Genomic DNA, 23986 nt, shown 5'->3' on the forward strand with positions numbered 1-23986 from the left:
ATTCTTAATTTGATGTAGAATGCACTCTACATTGACATTGCATTAAATTATATCGGTTCCACAACCGATGACATTTGTCTTTTAGAATTGATGTCAAATGTGTTCTCTATAATATTGATAGTCTCACTAAAAAGTTATTATTATTATTATTATTATTATTATTATTATTATTATATATATATATATATATATATATATATATATATATATATATATATATATATATATATATATATATATATATATATATATATATATATATATATATATATATTAATATATTGCGTTATTTATTAACATTAAATATATAATTTCTTTTTATTAGTTATATCATGTGATTCACGCTTGGAGAGTATAATATAATGTTTTGTGCTCTATCCTTTTATAATATTGTTTTAATTAATTTCATAATATTTAAAAATATATTAAATAAAAATGATTAAATGTTTTAATGTTAAATATATTAAAAACTTGTGCTTAATTCAAAATTTTGTAATTTTAAAGTTATTTTAAAATTTAATGTTAATAAAACTTTAAAAATAAAATAAAACCTTTTTAATTTTTCAGCTTAAAGATAACCCAACAGAAAGTGAAGAGAAAGAAGAGAGAAAATAAGAAGACACAGAGAAAGAAGAAAAATACTGACTTTTTAATCTTATATAAACATTTTTACCCATTTTTAAATTATGCTTTTTATAAAAATTAAATTACTGGATTTTAACTTTTTCAGAAAAAAAAAACGTGTTTGTTATAAAAGTTGAAGTTCCAGCGCATAAGTACTTATAAAAAATTGAAAACAATTGTTTGGTTTACATAAGTATTGTCTTTGTTTGTTTAATTATATATATATATATATATATATATATATATATATATATATGATAATGGTGGGACATGGCATCACGTGTAAGGATTGGAAAGCTTTGTATTGATATTATTATATTTACCTATGAAAATTATACGTGTGGTTCATATATTTATTTCTCCTGCTACGACGACTGGTACATGATCAGTAGTTCCCCAATTTTCAGTTAGATAGATTATCACACCTCGTGAACACAGGTTGCATTTGCTGCGGAGGATCGATCTCGCCAATGGATTTCAACAAGGTCAGAAAATCTCTCCAATTTCCTTATCTTCTTTGTCTTATATGATTGTTGTGATGATGATGATGATTAATTAGGCCCCAATTGTTAATCAGAAGACACAAGTTAATAATTAACTGGTGGCAATTTCATTGATTAAGATTAGCAGATTTTAATTGCATGTATGCTATATAGAATACTCAATATATATCTATCAATTACTTCTATGCTATTGTAAAATATATATTAGCCATAGAAGAATGAAGGGAACGAGGAAACACGGAAAGTAGGGTGCGAGATAGCAGCTATAGTGGTTTTGCTGGTTATCTTCTAGTGTTCTTGTTTCAGCAGAAGTATATAATTCTAATTTTTAATTTTGGTTTTTTTTATTGGTTATCAATACTTTAATTACAACTATAATAAAAGAAAGGTGAAAATATAATTTTGATTTTTTTATTTTGTTTCATCTGCAATTTTAGTCTTTAATTTTTTAAAATTTACATATTATTCTTAATTTTTTTGTCATTTATTTTTTTTCTTATAATTTAATTAATTAAATCATTTCTTTATTATATACGAATATATTAAAAGTAAGGTTTAACTGAACTAAAACAAATATATGTTAAATTAAAAACTAAAATTATCTTTTTTGAAAACTGGGAAAGAAACACCTTGTTTTCCCACATTGATACATATAAATCATTTTCCTAAAAATAGTGTATATATGTTAAAACCTTTGATCATCAATCTCTTTCCCAAAATAAGTCCGAAAGTTCTTTTATGTTCTTCTTGTGTTTTCTTGAATTTTTTGTCTCTCAATAATATTTCCTCAATGATATATTCTTTTTGAACAACATATGATTTCCTATATGATCTCTTATCCATTAGAAACCAATTAAATACGTGAACAAAGTCACCTGTGTGAGAAATTGCGGATAAGACTACCCCATTCTCAATTATTTTTTGGGTATAAATATATATAATAGTAGTCAGTGATCCACGTGTAGTGTCAGTTATAAATAATATAATAATACTAAAATAACTAAAGAAATATCAACATGCGATACACGAGCAAACAATATCTTGCATATCTTTTTCCCCTTGACGAGTAAAACACTATAGAAGGATCATAGAGGAAATTGGAGAAATACTAGAGTGCATTATCTTTTTGGACTAAACACATGAGATTATGAGAAACCAAGCCAAATGTTGAACATGTCCATTAAAAAATGCTAGCAATACTTTTTATAATATTCGCTTTTAAATATTTTCTGTGATTGATTAAAATTTATTGAAATTATTAATTTTATTAAGTTTTATTTTTATTTAATGTATATCAAGTGAGAAAATACACATTTTGCATATTAGTAATAAATAAATAAATACATTCAGTCAAAATAAATAAATAAATATTTTTTTAATATATAACTTTTACTTTGAATTCAGCTTAGTCGTTCCTAATATCATATCGAAACCGACACATCATCAAATGTGAGTTAGAAAGAGGGGCCAGTGACGTGGACATGATCGAAAGAAGCCAAGGGTGGGTTAGTTCAGGCGTAAAAAAGATTTATGAGGGAATGTGCGTTCTCCTTAACAACAACATAAGTATTCATTTTTTTTAATTTTCTGGTCAAAATCAGCAATGAATGAAAACTAAACAATTAATTGAATATTAATAAGTAACTTAAACAGATATATTAATACCATATTAATCTCTTAACACTAACATGAACAAAAATAAATACTTGTTAGTTGTTACAATAACTTTTCTAACATGGAATATTAGAGGGATTGTCGGTCATGTAGTACTCTGATTAATGAAATATCTCATTTTGATGTCGAGAAGTTTCGGTGGACACTCGATAAAAAAAAAAATTAGGTGGACACTAACCCAAATGTCATGTACGTGTTGGAATTTGGATATATTCGCATTGAAATTAGTGTACGGATTTTGAAAGAAAAAAATAATATTATTAAGTAATTTAATAAATAAATAAATAAATATTCTAATGACTCGTGAGAATAACTGAACAATTTAATAATACTATTAATTAGAAATTATATTCACATATAATAATTTATGACCTAATTAATTTTTTTATGTATGAAATATAATTCGTTTTCAAAAATTTATCAAATATTTTATTTTTCATCCAAATACTTAAAAAAAATCTATTTTATTTTTTTACTTGTCGTTAGTCCACATCAGTTAAATGATATCGTGACAGACGAAGTGTCACGTCATCACGTCTAGTCACTAAACACGTAGGCACAGATGTCCATGTCATTAACTTTTGTTTTTTTAATTTTAAAAAAAATAAAAGTCAAATAAGAGAGGCAGAGCTATCTGTGGTGGTGCTGGAGACAGCGACATGGCAACTCAAAGAGAGGCAGAGCAATTAAGCCTATTCCAAGCCCGTCGTCATCTTGGACATTCTCTAGAACTTCGCCTTCATCGCCATCACCGCCACTATCTTGGTTCTCAGCCGCAACAAGAATCCCAACATGCCTCTCAGGTTGTGGATTGTAGGCTACACTCTTTAGTGCGTTCTCCATGTCGCATGCAAGGTTATCAAACTCGAGAATTTACGCAAACTTGTGAAAGTTTCATAGACTCGACTCATAAATTCAACTCGTAGACTCGTAAGAGTCTACTTCATATAAAATAATAACAAAACATCTATAAATAACATACTAATTAAATATTTCAACAATATAATAAAGCAAAACAGTAAATTATAAAGTTCAGAATATTTAAATAACCAAGTCTAGTAATAATACATCACCACTAGACAATAACTTGTAGAGGTTATAGTAGTGGTAGATCATTCTCATCGAGGGTTGGATGTTATTAGAGAACAAGGGTTTGATATTATTAAATGTGAAAATTTTATATTTGAGAATAACACGCTAAATGAAGGTATGTTGAATGCTAAACAGATAGAAAACAATAAAAAAACGACTTATATTTTGGTGTAATTTTTTTTAACTTGTTAAATCATTGACTCAGTGATAAACTCGAGTTTACTTAGAGTTTACCCATAGTCTACTAAAAAGAGTTTACTCAGGAGTCAACTCGCAGAGGACAAGTGAAATCGTAAACTCGTAAAAGTTAACGAGTTAACTTGAGAGTTTGATAATCATGGTCGCATGTGTCGCAAAGCCTCTCAATTCCAAAATTGTTCCAAACCCATCCATTTTCTATTCCACAATTGTTCCAAAGCTCAAAATTTCTCTCTCTCTCACACCCTCCAAGTCTTTCCCCTCTCGCCGGCAACGTCATTTAGCCTAATGATTCCCCAAACCCCATCGTTCAATACACTCTAGGCAACTCCATTTCATTTGTGGTAGCAGAATCCAAAGCTGATTTCACAAAACCCTAAGTGAGTTGGGACCTAACTTCACAACCAATTGGACCAAGGTCTTAACTAAATTGTTCCCTATTGAAAACAGCGATGAGAGATGCTTGAAGCTTCTACCTTTCCCTCCAAGACTGGAGGATCAGGTTCGAGCCACGTTCATGCTCACAGGAGTAGATTTGGAGAATTTAGGAAAGGTGCATGTCTTGTCCAAATGGGACATCGTTGAAAGAGGAATAGAATTAGAGGCACCTAGGTTGTCTTCCTTTGTTCTCACATGTGCTTATGCGGTAGTTTGCATTGCTAAGGCCATTCATGGAGTTGAAAAGAAGAAAGAGAAGTTTGCTTTTGGGTTCACAGTGGATTGCAGGGCCATGCCAAGCTAGAGCCTCCAATCCCTGGGAACTATTTTGACAACTATGTGTGGGGTCATTTTGTGGATGCTGACCCACTAGACTTCATAAAGGAAGAAGCTTTTGGTATTGTTGCAAAGAGTATTCATAGTAAAATAAAAGAGATGTTAGAGAAGTGGATTTTCCATGGGGTGGATAGTGCGTTTTCTAAATACACACATAAAAATATTTGTCGCAAGAAAAAATCTCAGAATTCCTTCCATTTTCTAGGTTTGGAAAAGTGCAGATTTTCAAGAAAAGGAATCTTATGATATGTTGGGAATCTCTTATGATAATCATGTGCGTCTGAGACATATTTTAATGCCCGAAAGTTGGATAGGATGGCCTTTGCATAAAGATTATATTGCCCCAAATTTTTATGAAATACAAGATGCTCACTAAATGATAAAAATAAGAAATTAATCCAAACTTCTACAACGTTTTTGGCAAAAGAGAAAGTTGAAACCTTTGGAATTGCAGGGTCAAATCGATTTGGAGTTTATAGAACTGAATTTTGGGGGAAGCCTGCAAAGGTGAGATAACATCGACAGAGAGAGCTTTTGGCTTTCATTTTTTTTAAATTAAAAAACAAAATTAATGACATGGGTGTATCTGCCTGTGTTTAGTGACTATGTATGATGACGTAATATTTTGTGTATTACATCATCATTTAACGAATATGGACTAACAATAAGTAAAAAAATTAAATGTAAATTTTTTAAAAACATCTAGGTAAAAAAAAATGTTAGATAATTTTTTAAAAATAGACTAAACTTAATATATAAAAAAACTTAATTAAGCTATAATTTATATTATCTTATTGTTTTGTGTGTTCCCTCAATCGGAGTCTCTTTCCGATTCCCATACAATAATTTCCCATACAATAATTTATCTAAGGTAGGTTGCATAGCACGGGAACAGAAAATTAATAATTGAAAAGAGTAGCCTTAAATACATACACAAATAATGTAAATAACGGAAAAACTACTTCCTCTTTTTATTTTTTCTACTTCCTCTGTCTCTTATTATTTTACTTTTAGGGTAATATTCAGTTTTAAAAAATCAGAAATCACATTAAATATTATGATAAAATATATTTTTTTACAAAAAATAATTTTATAAAAAATGTATAATGTCAAGCTTTTCAAAAAATTAGAATGTAATTTTCAATTTCATTTGAATATTTAGATAAGGAAAGAATAAATGACAGTATTATTAAGAAAAATCATTTTTTGTTTTTGAAATGACATTTAAAATGAACTAATAATTTAAAAGAAAATTATTATTTTTAGCCTTAACTATGTTTTTATTCCTAATAAATATTTACTTTTTGTGTTTCCTTTTAACAAATTTTTATTTTTTTAGTCCATAACAAAATAATTTTGTTTTTGTCACTGACACTTATTTTTAATATCTGATAAATTAGTAATTTTATACTTACTTCTTGATAAAAAAAATTTACATTAATTATTAGTCGAAATTAAATTAAAATTTGTTAATTTATCAGGAACTAAATCAAAATATCAAAGACCAAAATTATAAGTGTTATTTTATTAGGATTAAACGGAAAAAAATTATTAAAAAAATTAAATATTTATTAGAAATCAAAAAGATATTTAATCGTTATTTATGTTAATTATTATGAACAAAATAACTTTTATTTTAAAAAAATAGTGTTTCATTTCTTGTAGTTTCTTTGTAGCATTGCTAAATAGTGCGAAAAGATTTGGTACGAAAATCTGACAAAGAACATGTAAATAGTTGATTGGTTAATTACTAAGTTAAAAAATCTGACAAAGAACATGTAAATTTTCTTTCAATACAACTGCTTGAATGTGTCAATTTTTCTCTGTCTGGAAACTTATCTAGGAGCAAAAGAAAACCATAGACCAATCCATCTTATTATGCTGCAAGTTCTTTGTCTCCGAATCACGCAACAACGCCACCCTCAATGCAATAGAACGAGTTGCAAGGTCAAACCCGGAAACTGTGATTGTGAACATGTTTCATGATCGAAGTTATAACAGGGCAAGGTACGACCTTGTGTCATATGTTTTGCACGACTGCACAGGAAATCCCATATACAGCCCCTTGCACCAAACTGTCATAGCCATGGCTGAGGCTACATTCAATGCCATCAACCTCGAATTCCATGAAGGTGCTCACCCTCGCTTGGGCGCACTCGACGACATTATCTTCCATCCACTTGGTCATGCGTCGCTCGACGAGGCAGCTTGGCTTGCCAAAGCAGTGGCAGCAGACATTGGCAACCGATTCAGTGGTAAGTACATTAAGTTACATGATCAAAGAATGCTTCTTACTTGTCTCTCTTTTTTCTCACCCTACCTAAACTCAAATGTGATGCAATGCAAGAGAAATTCATTCATTTTCATGTAACATTTTGTTGTGCAAGTAGTAAAAAACACTTACAATGCAGCTTATCTTAATACATGTGAATGCAGTGCCAGTGTTTCTGTACGCCGCAGCCCACCCAACAGGGAAGGAAGTTGATGCCATAAGGCGAGAGCTCGGATATTACCGGCCAAATTCAAGGGGAAGTCAATGGGCCGGGTGGGCAATGCCCGAAACGCTACCGCTGAGCCCTGATGAAGGGCCCAACGTGGTTTCAAGAGCTAAAGGCATCACAGTGATTGGTGCACGCCCTTGGATTACATTCTACAACGTTCCAATCCTTTGCACTGATGTGTCAGTAGCAAGAAGGATTGCAAGGAAGGTGAGTGCTCGTGGCGGTGGCCTTCCCACCGTGCAAACGATTGCTGTAGTCCATGAGGATTCAACTGAGATAGCCTGCATGCTTTTGGACCCCAAACTTGTCGGAGCAGATAGGGTTCAGAATAGGGTTGAGATGCAGGCAGCGGAAGAAGGACTCGACGTAGAACAAGGTTATTTCACCGACCTTTCTCCGGAAATGTTCGTAGAGAAATACATGAAACTAATCAATAATGCTAACAAATCGTGATCATGTGTGTAACTCGTTAGTTGGACTTGTTGATCGATGAATAATCATAAATGATCAAAGGTTGTGATTTTCAGTAAGTGTAATACAATGGTTCTAAATTATGATTCCTAAATGGTTGGCTGGAAAGACAACCAAAGGGTAACAAAAATGAAGCATGCATGGACTAGAAATTGAGATTCCTAAATGCTTCTGTGACTATCTATCCGTATTTATATATCAAATTAATGACCCGTTTTTCGGTCAAAATGTCCACTTTCATTTGTTTTTCATTCTCTTGTTTGTTTTATAGCATATTAATTTGGATAAAATTCTGAGCTAGACGTGATGTGAATTTAAATTTGTCAAGTATCTAGTATTAGCTTCTGCATCAAATTGAGAATTGGATGTGGAAATCAAGCAATACATGCGTCTTTTTTCAACATCATTCCGAATACACGTACATTTATTTTTTATCCATTTTTTTCACTAAATTTCCATAAAGACCAGAAACTAAATAAAAAAAAATGAAGGAACCTGAGAATTGTTAGAGTAAAAGGCAGAGCAAAAATTGACGGGGAATAAAAATCCAACTGCAGTACCCAATCTATTGGAATAATATAAATAAAATCTTCATCAACTTCTCCAAACTTCTTAATAATAATATAGTAAGTCACATTCAGTCAATGAAAACAACAAATTTGGTTAAACACAGCACAAAATGGAAAAGTGATATGTTTTGCCATGTGGGTATTTTTTTTATAGCTTTAGAAAGTACACATAAGATAAAGCTCAATAAACTTAGCCAATTTTCAGGAATTATTTGGTTGATTTAAATTTGATTAAATATAGCCACACCAGTCACTCATTATAGCAACAAAATAGATCAACCAAGAAATTAATTCATACACCTATAGTGCATGAAATGTAAAATATTTGTTAGATGAAGAAAAAAAAGCTTCCCTGAATCATGTGATACAGTAATTAATCCATCAATTGTTTAGTTTGTATATTAACAGTTCATTAAATTGAACTTAACATTATAATGGAAAGAAGTAAAGAGTAACACAATCCATTAAAATCATGGAGAAGAAATCTAAAAGTCCAATGTACCTCCAGTGTCTTAATAATAGTCACATTCAGTCGTCTTTAGATTTTGATAATGAATTCAAATCTTGTTTTGTACGTATTCTGAATGCTCATCAGTTAAAAACAGAGAATTAAATTCTTAACCAAAATTTGAGTAAGAATTGCAGTCGGGATCATAATGTTTGGTTGACATGTTAAATACCTTTCTAGTGAAAATTGTTCTAATAGTAGTGTTAAGGTCACCATCCCAATTAATGATGTACTTCTCCCAGACCAAATTGCACCTTTATGTGGCTTGGTGTGGTTACACTACTAGAAAAATTAAATTTAGTGACAACCTATATTCCCTCACTAATAGTGACGACTTCTGTGATGAAAATATGATTTTGTAACGGATACAAATTTAAGTTAATTTGTGACAGATTTTACGACAAAAATGATTATTCTCCAATTTACCCGCCCGCTACACACTCCTAATTTGAGGAACATGACATGTTCAAACTTCTTGTCCAAGTTGACTTCATCTTTGGACTGCTCATGCTAATTTATGAGAGCAATCTTTGCTAGTGTCTCATGAGGAAGATTGTGTGCTAATATTTTTCTCTCACATGGTAAGCTTCTCAAAAATACATGTTGCATTCACGTCCCACGTTCCTTTTAACATTTAGTTATTTTGAATCTGGTCAATTTTCCATCCTTACTCCGCTGGAGGTTGAAGACGAAGTCTTGCGGGTTTTGTTTAAGGAACGCGAAAAGCTTTTTCTTCCTTGTTTTCGTTTTTAATTAATTAAAAGGAATGCGAAAACGTTTTGGGCTGGTTTCGAACCCTCACCCTACAAGCATGAAAGGACTCTCTTTGCCGCTAAGCTATTGCAATTTAATTGTTTATTAATTACAGTTCATGTGTATTTATAACTTCTGAAGGATAAATCATTTATGCACAAACTGTTTAAAATTGTGTGTCTCTTAAGTTATGTTGAACATGCAATATTATGTTAAATACTGGTATGCATTGGATTTAATCCTTTAAAGTTTATTACATGTTGAATGAATATACGTGCAATGTTATTGGTATACATGTAATTTTTATGATTCAATATTGAGCACATTTGCATTATTAAGTATGTTTATGCAAGGATTATTTTTTAATGTTAAGTGATTAATATAATTTTATTAAATTAGAGAATAGCCACAGCATCTTTAATTGAGTAAAATTATATGCTAAATTTATAATCACATTAGAAATATTAATTGTGATTAATCATATGTAATGTGATGAAATCTACCCACAGGAATTTTGTTATATTTGTATGATTAATTAGGATAAAATATTAAATTATATTTCTTAATTTACTCACAGGAATTAAGGAAAAGAACATGATTTAATAGTTTTATCATAAAGTTGCTTAATGAATCTAATTGAGTAGGACTTTAGCCCACAGGCAAGTTTTGTGTCACTAGATTCATATATTGAGACATGATTTGCATTGGCAAAACATGACATTTGTTTAGTCTCAAATTTTCTTAATGAGCATGTGTGTTTGTTTGCAGTTTCACAATCTATGAATATTTCTTGTGACTTTTCCATTTTGAAAGGTGATAATTATAAGGTTTGGAAGGAAAGAGTTCTCCTTCATTTGGGCTGGATGGATATTGACTATGCTATAAGGAAGGATGAGCCACCGGCTATTACTGAAACTAGCGAACCTGATGTTGTTGATCTTTATGAAAAGTGGGAGAGATCTAATCGTCTCTCCGTTATGTTCATAAAAACCAACATATCCGCTAGTATCCGGGGTTCAGTTGACCAGCATGATAAGGTCAGAGATCTGTTGAAAGTCATTGATGAACAGTTTACGACCTCTGAGAAGTCGCTTGCTAGCACACTCATTATGCAATTCTCTTCCATTAAACTTACTGGAACGAGAGGTGTGCGTGAACATATCATGCGCTTAAGGGACATAGTGGCTCAGTTGAAAACCCTGGAAGTTACCATGTCTGAGTCCTTCCTGGTACATTTCATTTTGTGCACCCTACCTCAACAATATACACCCTTCAAAATCTCCTACAACACACATAAGGATAAATGGTCTATTAATGAATTGATGACCATGTGTATTCAAGAAGAGGAGAGATTGATAATGGAAGAGGGTGAGAAGGTAAATTTGACTACTTCTACTTCTGGAAAGGATAGGAAGAAGTCTGTAGGCACCAATAAAGGAAAGATTCCGACTCAACCAACAATTAAAAAGGAGTCAAAGTGTTTCTTCTGTAAAAAGAAAGGACACATGAAGAAGAACTGCCCCAAATTTAAAAGTTGGTTTGAGAAGAAAGGTATATCATTGACTTTCGTTTGTTATGAATCTAATATGATTAATGTGAATCATAATACATGGTGGATTGACTCTGGTTCTACAATCCATGTTTCTAATACCTTGCAGGGTATGGAAAGCCTAAGGAAGCCAGTGGGAAGTGAGCAGTGCATCTACTCAGGGAGTAGGATGAGCTCGCATGTAGAGGCCATTGGAACGTGCGTCTTAGTTTTAAGCAGTGGCTTTAAATTACATTTGGAGAAAGTTTTTTATGTTCCTAGTTTCTGTAAAAACTTAATTTCTATTTCTAAACTTGCATCTTTGGGATTTTATTTTAATTTTACAGACTTTGGTTTTAATTTACTAAATAAATCTGAAATTATTGGTTGTGGTCAATTGGTTGATGGTCTTTATTCGATTAAATTGCAAAATGACGCTACTTCTATGCACGTTTCTGTTGGGTTAAAACGATGTATTGTGAATGAAGAATCCTCTATGTTGTGGCACCGGAGATTAGGACATATCTCTATTGAAAGAATCAAGCGATTAGTAAATGAAGGAGTACTTAGTACTTTGGATTTCGCTGATTTTGAGACTTGTGTAGATTGCATTAAGGGTAAGCAAACTAACAAGTCTAAAAAGGGTGCAAAGAGGAGTTCTAATTTATTAGAAATCATACATACAGACATATGTTGTCCAGACATGGATGCAAATAGTCCGAAATACTTCATAACCTTTATAGATGATTATTCACGATATATGTATCGCTACTTACTTCATTCTAAGAATGAAGCTTTAGATGCCTTTAAAGTTTTTAAGGCTGAAGTTGAGAAACAATGTGGAAAACAAATTAAGATCGTGAGATCAGATAGAGGTGGGGAGTACCATGGTAGATACACAGAGGATGGACAAGCACCAAGTTCATTTGCGAAATTTCTTCAAGAACATGGGATTGTTGCCCAATACACTATGCCTGGTTCTCCGGATCAGAATGGTGTGGCAGAACGAAGAAATCGAACCTTATTAGACATGGTGAGAAGCATGAGGAGTAATGTAAAGCTTCCTCAATTTTTGTGGATTGATGCTCTTAAGACGGCTGCGTATATATTAAACCGAGTTCCAACCAAGGCTGTCTCAAAGACACCTTTTGAGTTATTCAAGGGTTGGAAACCAAGTTTGCGACATACACGCGTTTGGAGATGCCCGTCTGAAGTAAGAATTTATAATCCACAAGAGAAGAAACTGGACCCTAAGACTATTACTGGGTATTTCATTGGATATGCTGAAAGGTCTAAAGGGTATAGGTTCTATTGTCCATCCCACAACACTAGGATTGTGGAATCAAGGAGTGCAAAGTTTCTTGAAAATGACTTTATCAGTGGGAGTGATCAATTTCAGAACATTTCTTTTGAAAGAGATCACTATGAAGCTGAACCTTCTGGGACAAGTAATAGGTTGGTAGTCATTCCCACCCCTCAAGTTAAAATGGGTGTTAGACAACCAGTGATTGAAGTTCCACAAGCTATTGAAAGTGATCATGTAGATCAAGTTGTTTGTGAGGAACAACATGATGATACTGAACAAACTGGTGAAGAACCATTTGAACAAGTTCCTCAGCAAGATGACCAAACAACATTAAGAAGATCTACTAGAGTAAAAAAGACAACAATTCCTAGTGATTATGTAGTGTACCTACAAGAATCAGACTACAACATTGGAGCCGAAAATGATCCTGAGACGTTTTCACAAGCCATGAGTTCTAAGGAATCAAATTTGTGGTATAATGCTATGAGGGATGAGATAGATTCTATGGCATCTAACCAAGTTTGGGATCTCGTTGAGTTGCCTATTGGTGTAAAAGCCATCGAATGTAGATGGGTCTTCAAAACAAAGAAAGACTCAGAAGGAAACATTGAGAGACATAAGGCAAGACTTGTTGCTAAAGGATTCACTCAAAGAGAAGGAATCGATTACAGAGAGACCTTTTCCCCTGTATCTAAGAAAGACTCTCTTCGAGTAATTTTGGCATTAGTAGCTCATTTTGATCTTGAGTTGCATCAAATGGATGTGAAAACGGCGTTCCTGAATGGTGATCTAGAAGAAGAGGTTTACATGAAACAACCTGAGGGATTCTTATCTAGTGTTGGTGAGCACTTAGTCTGCTAGCTTAATAAGTCCATCTATGGATTGAAACAAGCCTCCCGCCAATGGTATTTAAAATTTCATGAAGTCATTTCTTGATTTAGCTTTGAAGAGAATGTCATGGATCACTATATATACCAGAAGGTCAGTGGGAGTAAGATTTGTTTCCTTGTATTATACGTAGATAACATTCTGCTTGCGACTAATGATAAGGATATGCTATATGAGGTGAAACAATTTCTCTCAAATAATTTTGATATGAAGGATATGGGAGAGGCATCTTATGTCATAGGCATAAAGATCCATAGAGAAAGATCTCGAGGCATTTTAGGCTTGTCTCAAGAAACCTATATCAACAAAGTTTTAGTGAGATTTAATATGAAAGATTGTTCACCAAGTGTAGCTCCCATTGTGAAGGGTGACAAACTTGCTTTGAGTCAATGCCCCAAAAATGATTTTGAGCGGGAACACATGAAAAATATTCCATATGCTTCAGTAGTTGGAAGCCTTATGTATGCTCAGGTTTGCACTAGACCTAATATTGCATTCGCTGTTGGAGTTTTGGGAAGATATCAAAGTAATCCAGGTATTGACCACTGGAAAGCTGCAAAGAAAGTGATGAGATATCTTCAAGGAACAAAGGATTACATGCTCATGTACAGACAAACTGATTGTCTGGAAGTGATTGGCTACTCCGACTCAGACTTTGCTGGTTGCGTTGATTCACGAAGATCAACATCTGGTTATATTTGTATGTTAGCCAGTGGAGATGTATCTTGGAGAAGTGGCAAACAAACATTGACTACTACTTCCACTATGGAGGCTGAGTTCGTTTCTTGTTTTGAGACTACCTCGCATGGTGTATGGTTGAAGAGTTTCATATCTGGCCTTAGAGTTGTGGACTCTATTTCTAGGCCATTAAAGTTGTATTGTGACAACTTTGCTGCAGTGTTTATGGCTAAAAACAACAAAAGTGGAAGTCGAAGTAAGCACATCGACATCAAGTACTTAGCCATAAGAGAACGTGTTAAAGAAAAGAAAGTGGTCATTGAACACGTCAACACTGAGTTAATGATTGCTGATCCTTTAACTAAAGGCATGCCACCAAAGAATTTTAAGGATCATGTAGTGCGAATGGGACTTGGTTCCATGATGTAATTTCATTGTACATACATTTGTTATTTTCAATGAAACTCTTATTCAGTTAGATATTTTCTCATATCGTTTTGTGCACATATTTATTTATTTCGAGAAAAATCATTCGGTTTAGATATAGAATAAACATATGGTTTATTCATTAAGTTGAGAGCTAGTGTTGAGAGACTCGATATATTGTGGTACATGGAAGATACTACTCATCATCAGAGGACCTATCGCCATGACTCATATATTATGTTTCTTGTTATGGTTGATGTTGAGTTAAATGGACCAAGTGGGAGAATGTTGGAATCCCACGTTGCATTCACATCCCACGTTCCTTTTTTATTTTATTATTTTGGAACATTTAGTTATTTTGAATCTGGTCCATTTTCCATCCACATTCATCTCATATCTTTGCAAATATATTTGCAACCACCTTCAGTAACAAATCACGTACCCATCATTTATCTCACGTACTGATAACTTCTTATCTCACGTCTGATAACTTCATATCTCACGTTCTGATAACAAGTTGAGAGCTCTGTGATGGACAAACTCTATAAATAAGATGGGGTGCTCTCAGTTTTGTATCACCAAACCCACTTCTCTATTCAGAAAAATACACCATCTATTCAGAGTGAGTAAGGGTCTGGAAGAACAAAATTGTCTTTCAGGTTCGTGTGTGCACCGCTTCCCGTTCAATTTGCAATGGCTAGAGGTACACTCGTAATTCTTTTTAATTTCCGCTGTTTGATCTAAATATGCTATTTAAATTTATTTGCATGTTTAGATCAATATATGTATATTTTTACAGTTCAAACTTCTTGTCCAAGTTGACTTCATCTTTGGACTGCTCATGCTAATTTATGAGAGCAATCTTTGCTAGTGTCTCATGAGGAAGATTGTGTGCTAATATTTTTCTCTCACATGGTAAGCTTCTCAAAAATACATGTTGCAATCTCAAATAAAATCTTCTTAAACAACCACAATCAATTTTTGTTAACATAAAAAAGGTAAACGAAGCAAGAATATATGTTATAGACCAGCAAGCACAGGAGGTAACACAGCAAACATTACCAAACACGGAGGAGACAAGCACAAATGTTGCCCAAAGGCCACCACGCAGAATCATCAAACCAGAGTATCTTAAGGATTTTGTGTAAAACTAATTCTGTTAAGAATTGGTGATGTGGCAGGATAGGATTGGATAAGCTAGCATATGGTTGTCTTCCATTTCTTAGTATGTATGTTAGTGTGTCTGCCATCTCTTAGCATGGCCGTTAGTGCCAAATTCTGCTTTCTATCTTAATTTCTTATATATAGACTACTTGAATGTAAGGAGAAGGCAGACTGAATAATACAATTTCCCTTTCCTATCTTTGCTTCTGGAGGTCCTAGCCCTCGAAGCTAGTTTATTTCTCGTTCTGGTTTTGTGTATATAACAATATCAATCCAATAGCATGCACAAATGTCAACTCATGCTAAAGTCACCAAAAGTAACCGTCCTTCACTGAAGGGGATTCAAGATTGAACCCAACCAACATTCACACACGATATTAACTTTCTCTTTTTTGTTGTTGTTGTTTACAGGCTTTTTGCCCCTTTTCCTTAGGGAAAAAAAAAACGAACACCCTCAGGCATACAAACACCCAATTTTGGCTCTTGAAATGTTAAGGTAGAACCGATGAACCATCACACTTAGCTTTTTGTTTTACCTTTTAATGTAACTTTCAAATTTTCATTATCACTTCTTTTTATTTTGTTAACATAGTATGAACCTAGCTTTGCTTTAAAGAAACTTGGTTTATTTCCACAATTGTGACTCAAACCTATGTGTTGTGTGTTCTGAACTCCCACAACTAAATTGAACAAGCTCGATTTTTGCTATTTGCTAAAAGCCTAAAAGGAAAGTTCTTTGGATTCGAGGGCTGCATTTGGATTGGCTTTCGAGTTATCACCGTCTCGATAAGGTCCACAACTCGCGATAACTCGGAAGCTGTTGAGAAGCTCGTTGAGTTCAGTGACTCGGTGAAGAAGGATTCCAAACTGAGTTAATGTTTTCAATAAATGACATCGATGACGTTTTTGTTTTTGGTGGTGACTCTAAATGAGGGTGTTTTGGGTTGGTGGCAGGATGGTTAGGCCCATGATGAAGACGAGGATCTGACATCTCTGGTTTCAAGAAGACAAAAAACAAACTTCATTTTTAAGAGATAATTAGAAACAAGGTACAGAAAATTAAAAAGTCTATTTGTTGTGTATGCTCTCTATTTTTTTCATGTTTTGATGTTTTACCATGTAATATGCTTTACAGTTTGAAGTCAAAAGATAAACTATATGTATATTGAAAATTCAATTTTTTTATCATTAAGATTTATGTAGTTTAAATACAAAATTAAAGATTATATTTTACTAGATGAATCTTAGTTGAATGGATGCATTGAAAATTATTTTTGTTTCGACTTTCAAGAGAACTTATTTATTATAGTTGGTGATAATTTTCACTATAAATTGGGAAGAGAATTAGTAGAGAAACAACACATTAAGAAAAAGTGTATGAGAAGAGAGATTGCGAAACAAAATCACTTTGTTAAGAGAAAAATATCTTTGTGTGAAAGTATTATCATTTCTTGTAACCATTGAGTGGGGTACTCGGATTTGTAGAATGATACACTATTTGGGAGTGGGTTACAATCTTATAATCATTTTTGTGATATATACTAAAATACTTTTTGAAACGGTTCTGTGGACCTAGACAAGAGATGTCGAATTATGTTAAATTCTTATGTTTATTATTATTTTTTCTACGATATAATATTTGTTATATTCTCATGATCCTTTATAAGTATAAGTAATTTTATTTGTGGAATAGTTGATTACCCAACAAATCCCTCATAACAACTATGGGAACAAGACCATGATTCGGTGCCATCTTGAAACCATGGGCCACATTTAGACTTTTGGGTCAAAACAATTGTGGGATCCAAAGCTTGAATCAGTGCCATAATGTAACAAGAGGCTGCAGCATTATGCTCTCATGCAATAGTAGCTAACAAACCCAGTTGCTGATCAATTAATTTCAATTTGTTTAGTACTTGTTACATCTTTTGTATTCTATTTGCTTCAGTATTGGGACCTGCCACATGGGAGGGTGTTTCTCTTTCTTTTCCAATTGTTTTATTCACTCTATATTGTCTTTGAAGGTTATGCTAATTGAACATTTCTCGTTGACTCACTTATGTTTAATTAAATCTTTGACTTATGAAAAACAAATCATAATACTTTCTCTTTACTTTATGACTTATCAAGTTTAATTTTTTATTTATTTTTTCTGGGCAAAAGACAAGTGACTTATTAAGTAACTGATTTGATAGCACCCCATAAGACTAGCTCAAGGAACACCTAGTTAAGACATGTAACTATCAAGAAAATGGAGGTATACCGGGTTTTTGTTTCAAGGCCTAACTTGTTTGAGAAGTGCAAGCATCTTGAATACATTGAAATTAATTTCAAGTTTGATAGGATTACAGCTTATTCGTAAATGGATTCAGTGACTCTGGGTTTGGATATTTTCCATCATTTTAGACCTTTAAGATTAATCCCATGATTTAGATTTTCTCACTTGTTTCAAAAGATATTTTTAATTTAATTTTTTTTTATTTTTTTACATTTGAAAACTATAAAAAAATATTACGGGGCGTGTAGATTAATTTATACACGTTTAATAGTATTTTTATGATTTTAAAGTATAAAAAAATATAAAACTGAATTAATAATTAATAATTAAATATAAAAAATAACATAAGGTGAGAAAATCTGGACCTTTAGATTAATTTAATGGTCTAAAATGAAGGGAAGTCACCCAAAATAAAGTCACTAACTCCTTTTCCCGCCTATCCTATTTTTATTCTATCATATTCTTATCTTACTCTCATATCTTTTCTTGACCACCAAATAAGCTTATTTTCAACAAATAAAATTCAAATAATTTGTGTACAATCTCTATTTATAATTAGAAAAATAGACGATCATCAAATTTTTTTACTCACATTCCATGTTTTATAAATTACAATTCATTTTTCAAAGTTAATATTTATTTACTTCAATTATATAATATGTCTTTTATACCTTTTATAAGTTAATTATAACACTACTTAATTATTAATTATAATAATAAAGTTTGCATATTGAATTTGACCAATATAAGAAAAAAAATATTGTAAAAGATAGGCTTAATTATTAATTTGGTAGCCAAATTATTTTAAATAATTTAATTTGATTTCCAAATTTTTATAAGATTCAATTTAATCCTCAACTTCTTAAAAATAAATCAATTAAATCCTCAAATTTTTAAAAGATTTAATTTTTTTCTTCAAATTTTTAAAACTAAATCAATTTGATCCTCATCTAAAATAATTTAAGGAACAAATTGATTCATTTTTAAAAATTTAAGGATGAAGTTAAATCTTTTAAAAGTTTAAAAATCAAATTAATTTTTTTTTAAAAAAAATAAGGATGAAATTAAATCTTTTAAAAATAATTTGGATAACTACACAATTAAACTAAAAGATAACAAGTAATATTATTTCCCTAAAAAAAAGGCCGTAATACGGGCCCACTCTCGTTGATCTTGCATTCTTCCAACATTTTCTCCTTTTGCACCACATTTTCTCCTGCACGTTATCGCACAGGTTCGTTCTGCTTTTGCACCACATTTTCTCCTTTCAACTTTCAAATCAGAAGTTCCTTTCATTTTTCTCACTGTAATTTTTGTCAACTATCATCTTCGCTACTTCTATTCTTCTAATTTAGTAATTTCCTTTCAAATCGAATTATCATTATATGTAGGGCTGGTCTATGATATCTGTTTAGTATTTACTGTTATAGCACATCTTGTGCATATTATATTAATAAATATTGTTTGCCTATAAAAAATTTTAAAAAAAAAACAGAAATGTTCTTCTAAGTTAGTAATTTATAGTAGGCATTCTTATATTTTAGGAACATTATTTTGGTAAGGGAGAAATAGAAAGGAAGAAGAGAATAAGGGATGGAGGAAAGTTGACTCTGTTTATTGAGAATTGAAAGTTAGAATGTAAGATTGTCATTAATGGTCCATTTAGTAGAGGTAAAAGAGGATGTAAAAAAGAGTGAAATGAACAATAAAATTTTGTGAGACTCATATTTTTACTCTTTATTTTAATTCAAAATTTTTATTTCTTTACACTTTTCTCTTTTTTTCTTTACACTCTACTCTACGAAACAGACACAAGTGAAATTGAATTAATGTATCAACACATGACTTCTATGCACTTTCAGGTATTTGGGTGTGTAACATGTTGAATACAGATGCAACAAAGTACTTTTATAATGTTAATCATTATATTTACTCTTTGCTTGAATTTCTAGTTTACGTATGAGTCGATGCAAGGCTGGTTCTATTAAACATATTGATTGACTCAGTGACTTACCATGTAATGTGATTGATATCATCCTACCGCGCTTGCCGATCCACGACCTAGTTAAGACCAGTGTGCTGAGGCATATGTGTCACAGGACTTAGGTTTACAAAAATATTTTTTGGAGAAGTGTAAGAATCATAATAATTACCTTGAAACTTCAAGTATTATTACAGATGTTCGACATCCCTTTTCATACTACCAAATCAAAATGGAATGTCTCAAGGAAAGGGGTTAAACATGTTACGCTCGGGTACCCACGAGCACGAACAAATCCCTATCGAACACCACCTCATATATTCTCCTTTCAAGAATTGATTCATCTTCACCTTCAGAATTCTGTACTGTCAACCATGCCTAATTTTTGTGGCATTAGAAATCTGATTGTTCTTCAGCTATTCGCCATCATTTGAGTCGGGTGCACTCTAGAGTCTTACGTCCGGTTGTTCCTTGCTTGAGGCGCTCACCATTAAGTACTGCTCAGGTTTTGAACATGTCAATGTCTCTTCTACTGTTCTCAAATACCTACACATGGAAAGTGAATAGGTTATCAAGTCAATTTGTTTGAAGCAAGCACAAAATCTGATTGATCTCACACTCTGGGCTGATGAAGTTGGGGATCCCATTGGGGGAGGCTGGGTATCTGATATGATGAAAGAGCTGCCAAAATTTGAGAGTCTAGATCTGAAAGGAGGTTACATTGAGATTAGAAAACAATGGCATATCTGAGTCTATTCATTAAATTTTATTTGTCAGCTCTTATGTCAGCCTGGTAGAATTTAACTAAAATTATTGAACAACATAGTAAATTGTTGACATATTGGCATGTTCTCTCTGGTTACACAACACTAAATTAAGTGATTTTTTCCATAAGCGAATATTTAAGTTACTAAGTTATGCTTTGTGTGATATGTTTTATATGTCATGCACAAAACATTTTATAATTCTTCTCATGAATTGACCTTTTCTCACATCACTTTTACGTACCTAGCTTGATTGCCCTATTCGATTTTCTATAGTTGCTATTCATCTACTATTAGTTTGAAAGAAAAACAAAGTAGTTGCATTTTGGTTCATGAACCAACATTCTTAATATGATGCCTTGTCTTATATTAGAAAAATGTGTGTATATCTCACCGTTGTGTTGTTTGTGTGCATATATTTTATCTGCCATCAATCCGCAAGTGCTGCTTAGGTCAGCCGACACTTTAATGCATCTGAAATTGAGTGCTGTCAATTTCAAAAAAGAAGTACTTTTGTTTATTATTTCTTTACTTGAAAATTCTTCTAACTTGGAGGAACTTTATATAGAGGTAACCAAGAAGACCTATGCTTCTCAGTTTGCTCGATCTAGTAATTTCATATTTTGATTTAATTTTTTTTTTCTCTTTTCTTTTCTTTTTACAGAGTTACAACACGGATATAGGGCCACAAATAATTCCTAAGGAGTTTAGTTGTTATGTATGTTGCTTTAGTCAGCTTCAAATAGTGAACATCACAGTTTTAACTATCTATGAGGATGCACTTGATACAATTTGTGCTTGCAAAGTCTCCATTAACAAACATAAACATTGTTTATTTTTTATTGTTTCTCAATACATTGCAAATCATACATTAAATATGAAACTTAGTGAATGACAACCATACATCAAATATGAAACCTAATGAGTGATGACCATACATGTGTCAACATCTAGTATTTTAGGAAATATAAAATAAAATAACATAATAAAAGAATAATATATAAGATATTTAGTTCATAAGTCCACCTATTTGGGCCTCTTAAGTCCATCATATTATTACTGTTTACTTGGATCTTGTCCTCAAGGTCCTTAGAAGAAATAAGCTTTCAAAGATTTTTTTTTTTTTTTGAAGAAAATGAGTGCTAATGGATAAAAGTTGTATCTAAAAGGAAAAACATGTTGGCCCATCATATTGAGAATGTTGGTTCTCACCCTTAGTGTAAGTTGTTTTCATGAGTTTCTGTTAGTCTCCTTTTTTAAGCATTTTTTATCTTCGGTTATGTACATGTGTTGTTAAAGTACAGGGTAAAGTTGTGTGATTATTTATCGGCGAAGAAGAAGAGTACGTAAAAAAAAATTAAAAACATACAGATTGCTTATCTTTATGACTCATATGGATCATCAATCTGTATGTTTTTTTTTTAATTTGTAAATCTGCATGGCCATTCAGTGACTAATAATTAAATTTTAAATCTTAAATTTTGATTTCAATATTTTTTATAACTATCAAATTTAATATATTTTTAAATTTGATGTCAATCATTATCTTAAACTAATAATCTTATCATATTTTAAATTTTAAATTTTGGTTTTAATATTTTTTTTATAACTACCAAATTAAATATATTTTTAAATTTGATTTCAATCAGTATCTTAAACTAGTAATCTTATCATATTTTAAATTTTGGTTTTCATATTTTTTATAACTATCAAATTTAATATATTTTTAAATTTGATTTGAATCATTATCTTAAACTAAAAATCTTATCATATTTTAAATTTTCAGTTTTGATTTCAATATGCTTTTATAACTACCAAATTTAATATATTTTTAAATTTGATTTCAATCATTATCTTAAACTAACAATCTTATCATATTTTAAATTTTGGTTTCAATATTTTTAATAACTACCAATTTAAATTTAATTTCAATCATCATCTTAAACTAATAATCTTATCATATTTTAAATTTTAAATTTTGGTTTCATAATTTTTTATAACTAACAGATTTATTATACAATCAAAAATTATGTTTCAATATTTTTATGACAAATTTTAATTATATAAAATTTCCGTTCAAATATTTTTGTAACTAACAAATTTAAATTATTTTTAATTATGATTTCAATTTTCATAAGTAACAAATTCAATATTTTTTACATATTTGTTTTGATTTTTTTTTAAATTTAAACAAATATAATATAACAATGTTGAAAATTAATTGTTTCACCAATTTAATCTTAATTTTAGCAATTAAATCTTATTTTTAACAATCTAATTTGACCTAATCTTAGTAATAACTAATATATTTTTTTATAAATAAAATCAATACTTAACATATAAATAAAAAAATCATAAAATTTTACTAACATTAGAAAGCAGCATTACACTATGAAACAATCTAAATAATAATTGACAAATATAAATTTACAATGTAAACAAAAATTTCAAAAAACCAAATTTAGAAGAAAAAAATTATTCAAAAAAAAAAACCATTTTGATCAATAAACATGTTTTCGTGGCAAGGAAGCTTTGCTATTCTACTCCTATTGTTACCACTAACAAAGCTAAAGAAAAAATAAACATAATTCAATGATTCTCGCTACATTGCAAACCATACGTTAATTAAACAGGAAACCTAATGCTTGCCAACCTTACATGTGTCAACATCTAGTATTTAGGGAATAAAAAATAAAATTAAATAACATAATAAAAGAATAATATCTAAAATATTTATAAGTCATTTACTTGGACTTCTCATTTACTTGGACTTCTATCCTATCATACGTTAAAATATTTATAAGTCATTTACATGGGTCAACATCTAGTATTCATAAATCATTTACTCAGACTTCTTAAGGTTCATCCTATCATAATTTGTTGACACGTGAACATGTTCTCTTAGTTACACGACTTTAATATGAAGTAATTTTTTCATAAGTGAATGTAAGTTATGATTCGAAGAATAAAAAAGTTTATATTTTATTTTTTACAAATGAAAAAATAATTTTATAGAATATATTTAATAAACTTAACTACACTTCAATTTAGGTAATGTATTTGTGATTTTTAAACTCAAATTTTTATTAATTTAATTTAATTTTAATAAGGTTTTTACTCTAAATTTTGTATTTCTGTTCAATAGTTAATCCGAATACATGTATCATAAAAATAGTTTATACGAATGAAATTGAAATACAATGTGACGTTGATATACATAGGTTAACAAAAAAAAAAGTGTGTGTATATATATATATCAATAAATAAATAAAAACAAAAATAATGTCAAAAACAATACATTGATGG

At 31.1% G+C, this 23986-nt stretch overlaps 1 protein-coding gene across 1 annotated transcript; it reads left to right on the forward strand.

Moving 5' to 3' along the window:
• The first annotated feature begins 922 nt into the window (after window positions 1–922).
• Window positions 923–8065, forward strand: LOC100499724 (FTCD_N superfamily protein). The gene is made up of 3 exons (NM_001248203.2): window positions 923–1109; window positions 6709–7120; window positions 7302–8065. The coding sequence occupies exons 1-3, from the start codon at window positions 1095–1097 to the stop codon at window positions 7817–7819; spliced, it is 945 nt and encodes a 314-aa protein (NP_001235132.2). The 5' UTR covers window positions 923–1094; the 3' UTR covers window positions 7820–8065.
• The last annotated feature ends 15921 nt before the right edge of the window (window positions 8066–23986 follow it).

This window comes from Glycine max, chromosome 2, assembly GCF_000004515.6.
Source record: "Glycine max cultivar Williams 82 chromosome 2, Glycine_max_v4.0, whole genome shotgun sequence".
NCBI classification, from domain to species: Eukaryota; Viridiplantae; Streptophyta; class Magnoliopsida; order Fabales; family Fabaceae; genus Glycine; species Glycine max.

Coding starts and splice junctions, on each gene's coding strand:
- LOC100499724 (NM_001248203.2), top strand. Junction 7,121..7,301: donor CATTGGCAACCGATTCAGTG/GTAAGTACATTA, acceptor ATGTGAATGCAG/TGCCAGTGTTTCTGTACGCC.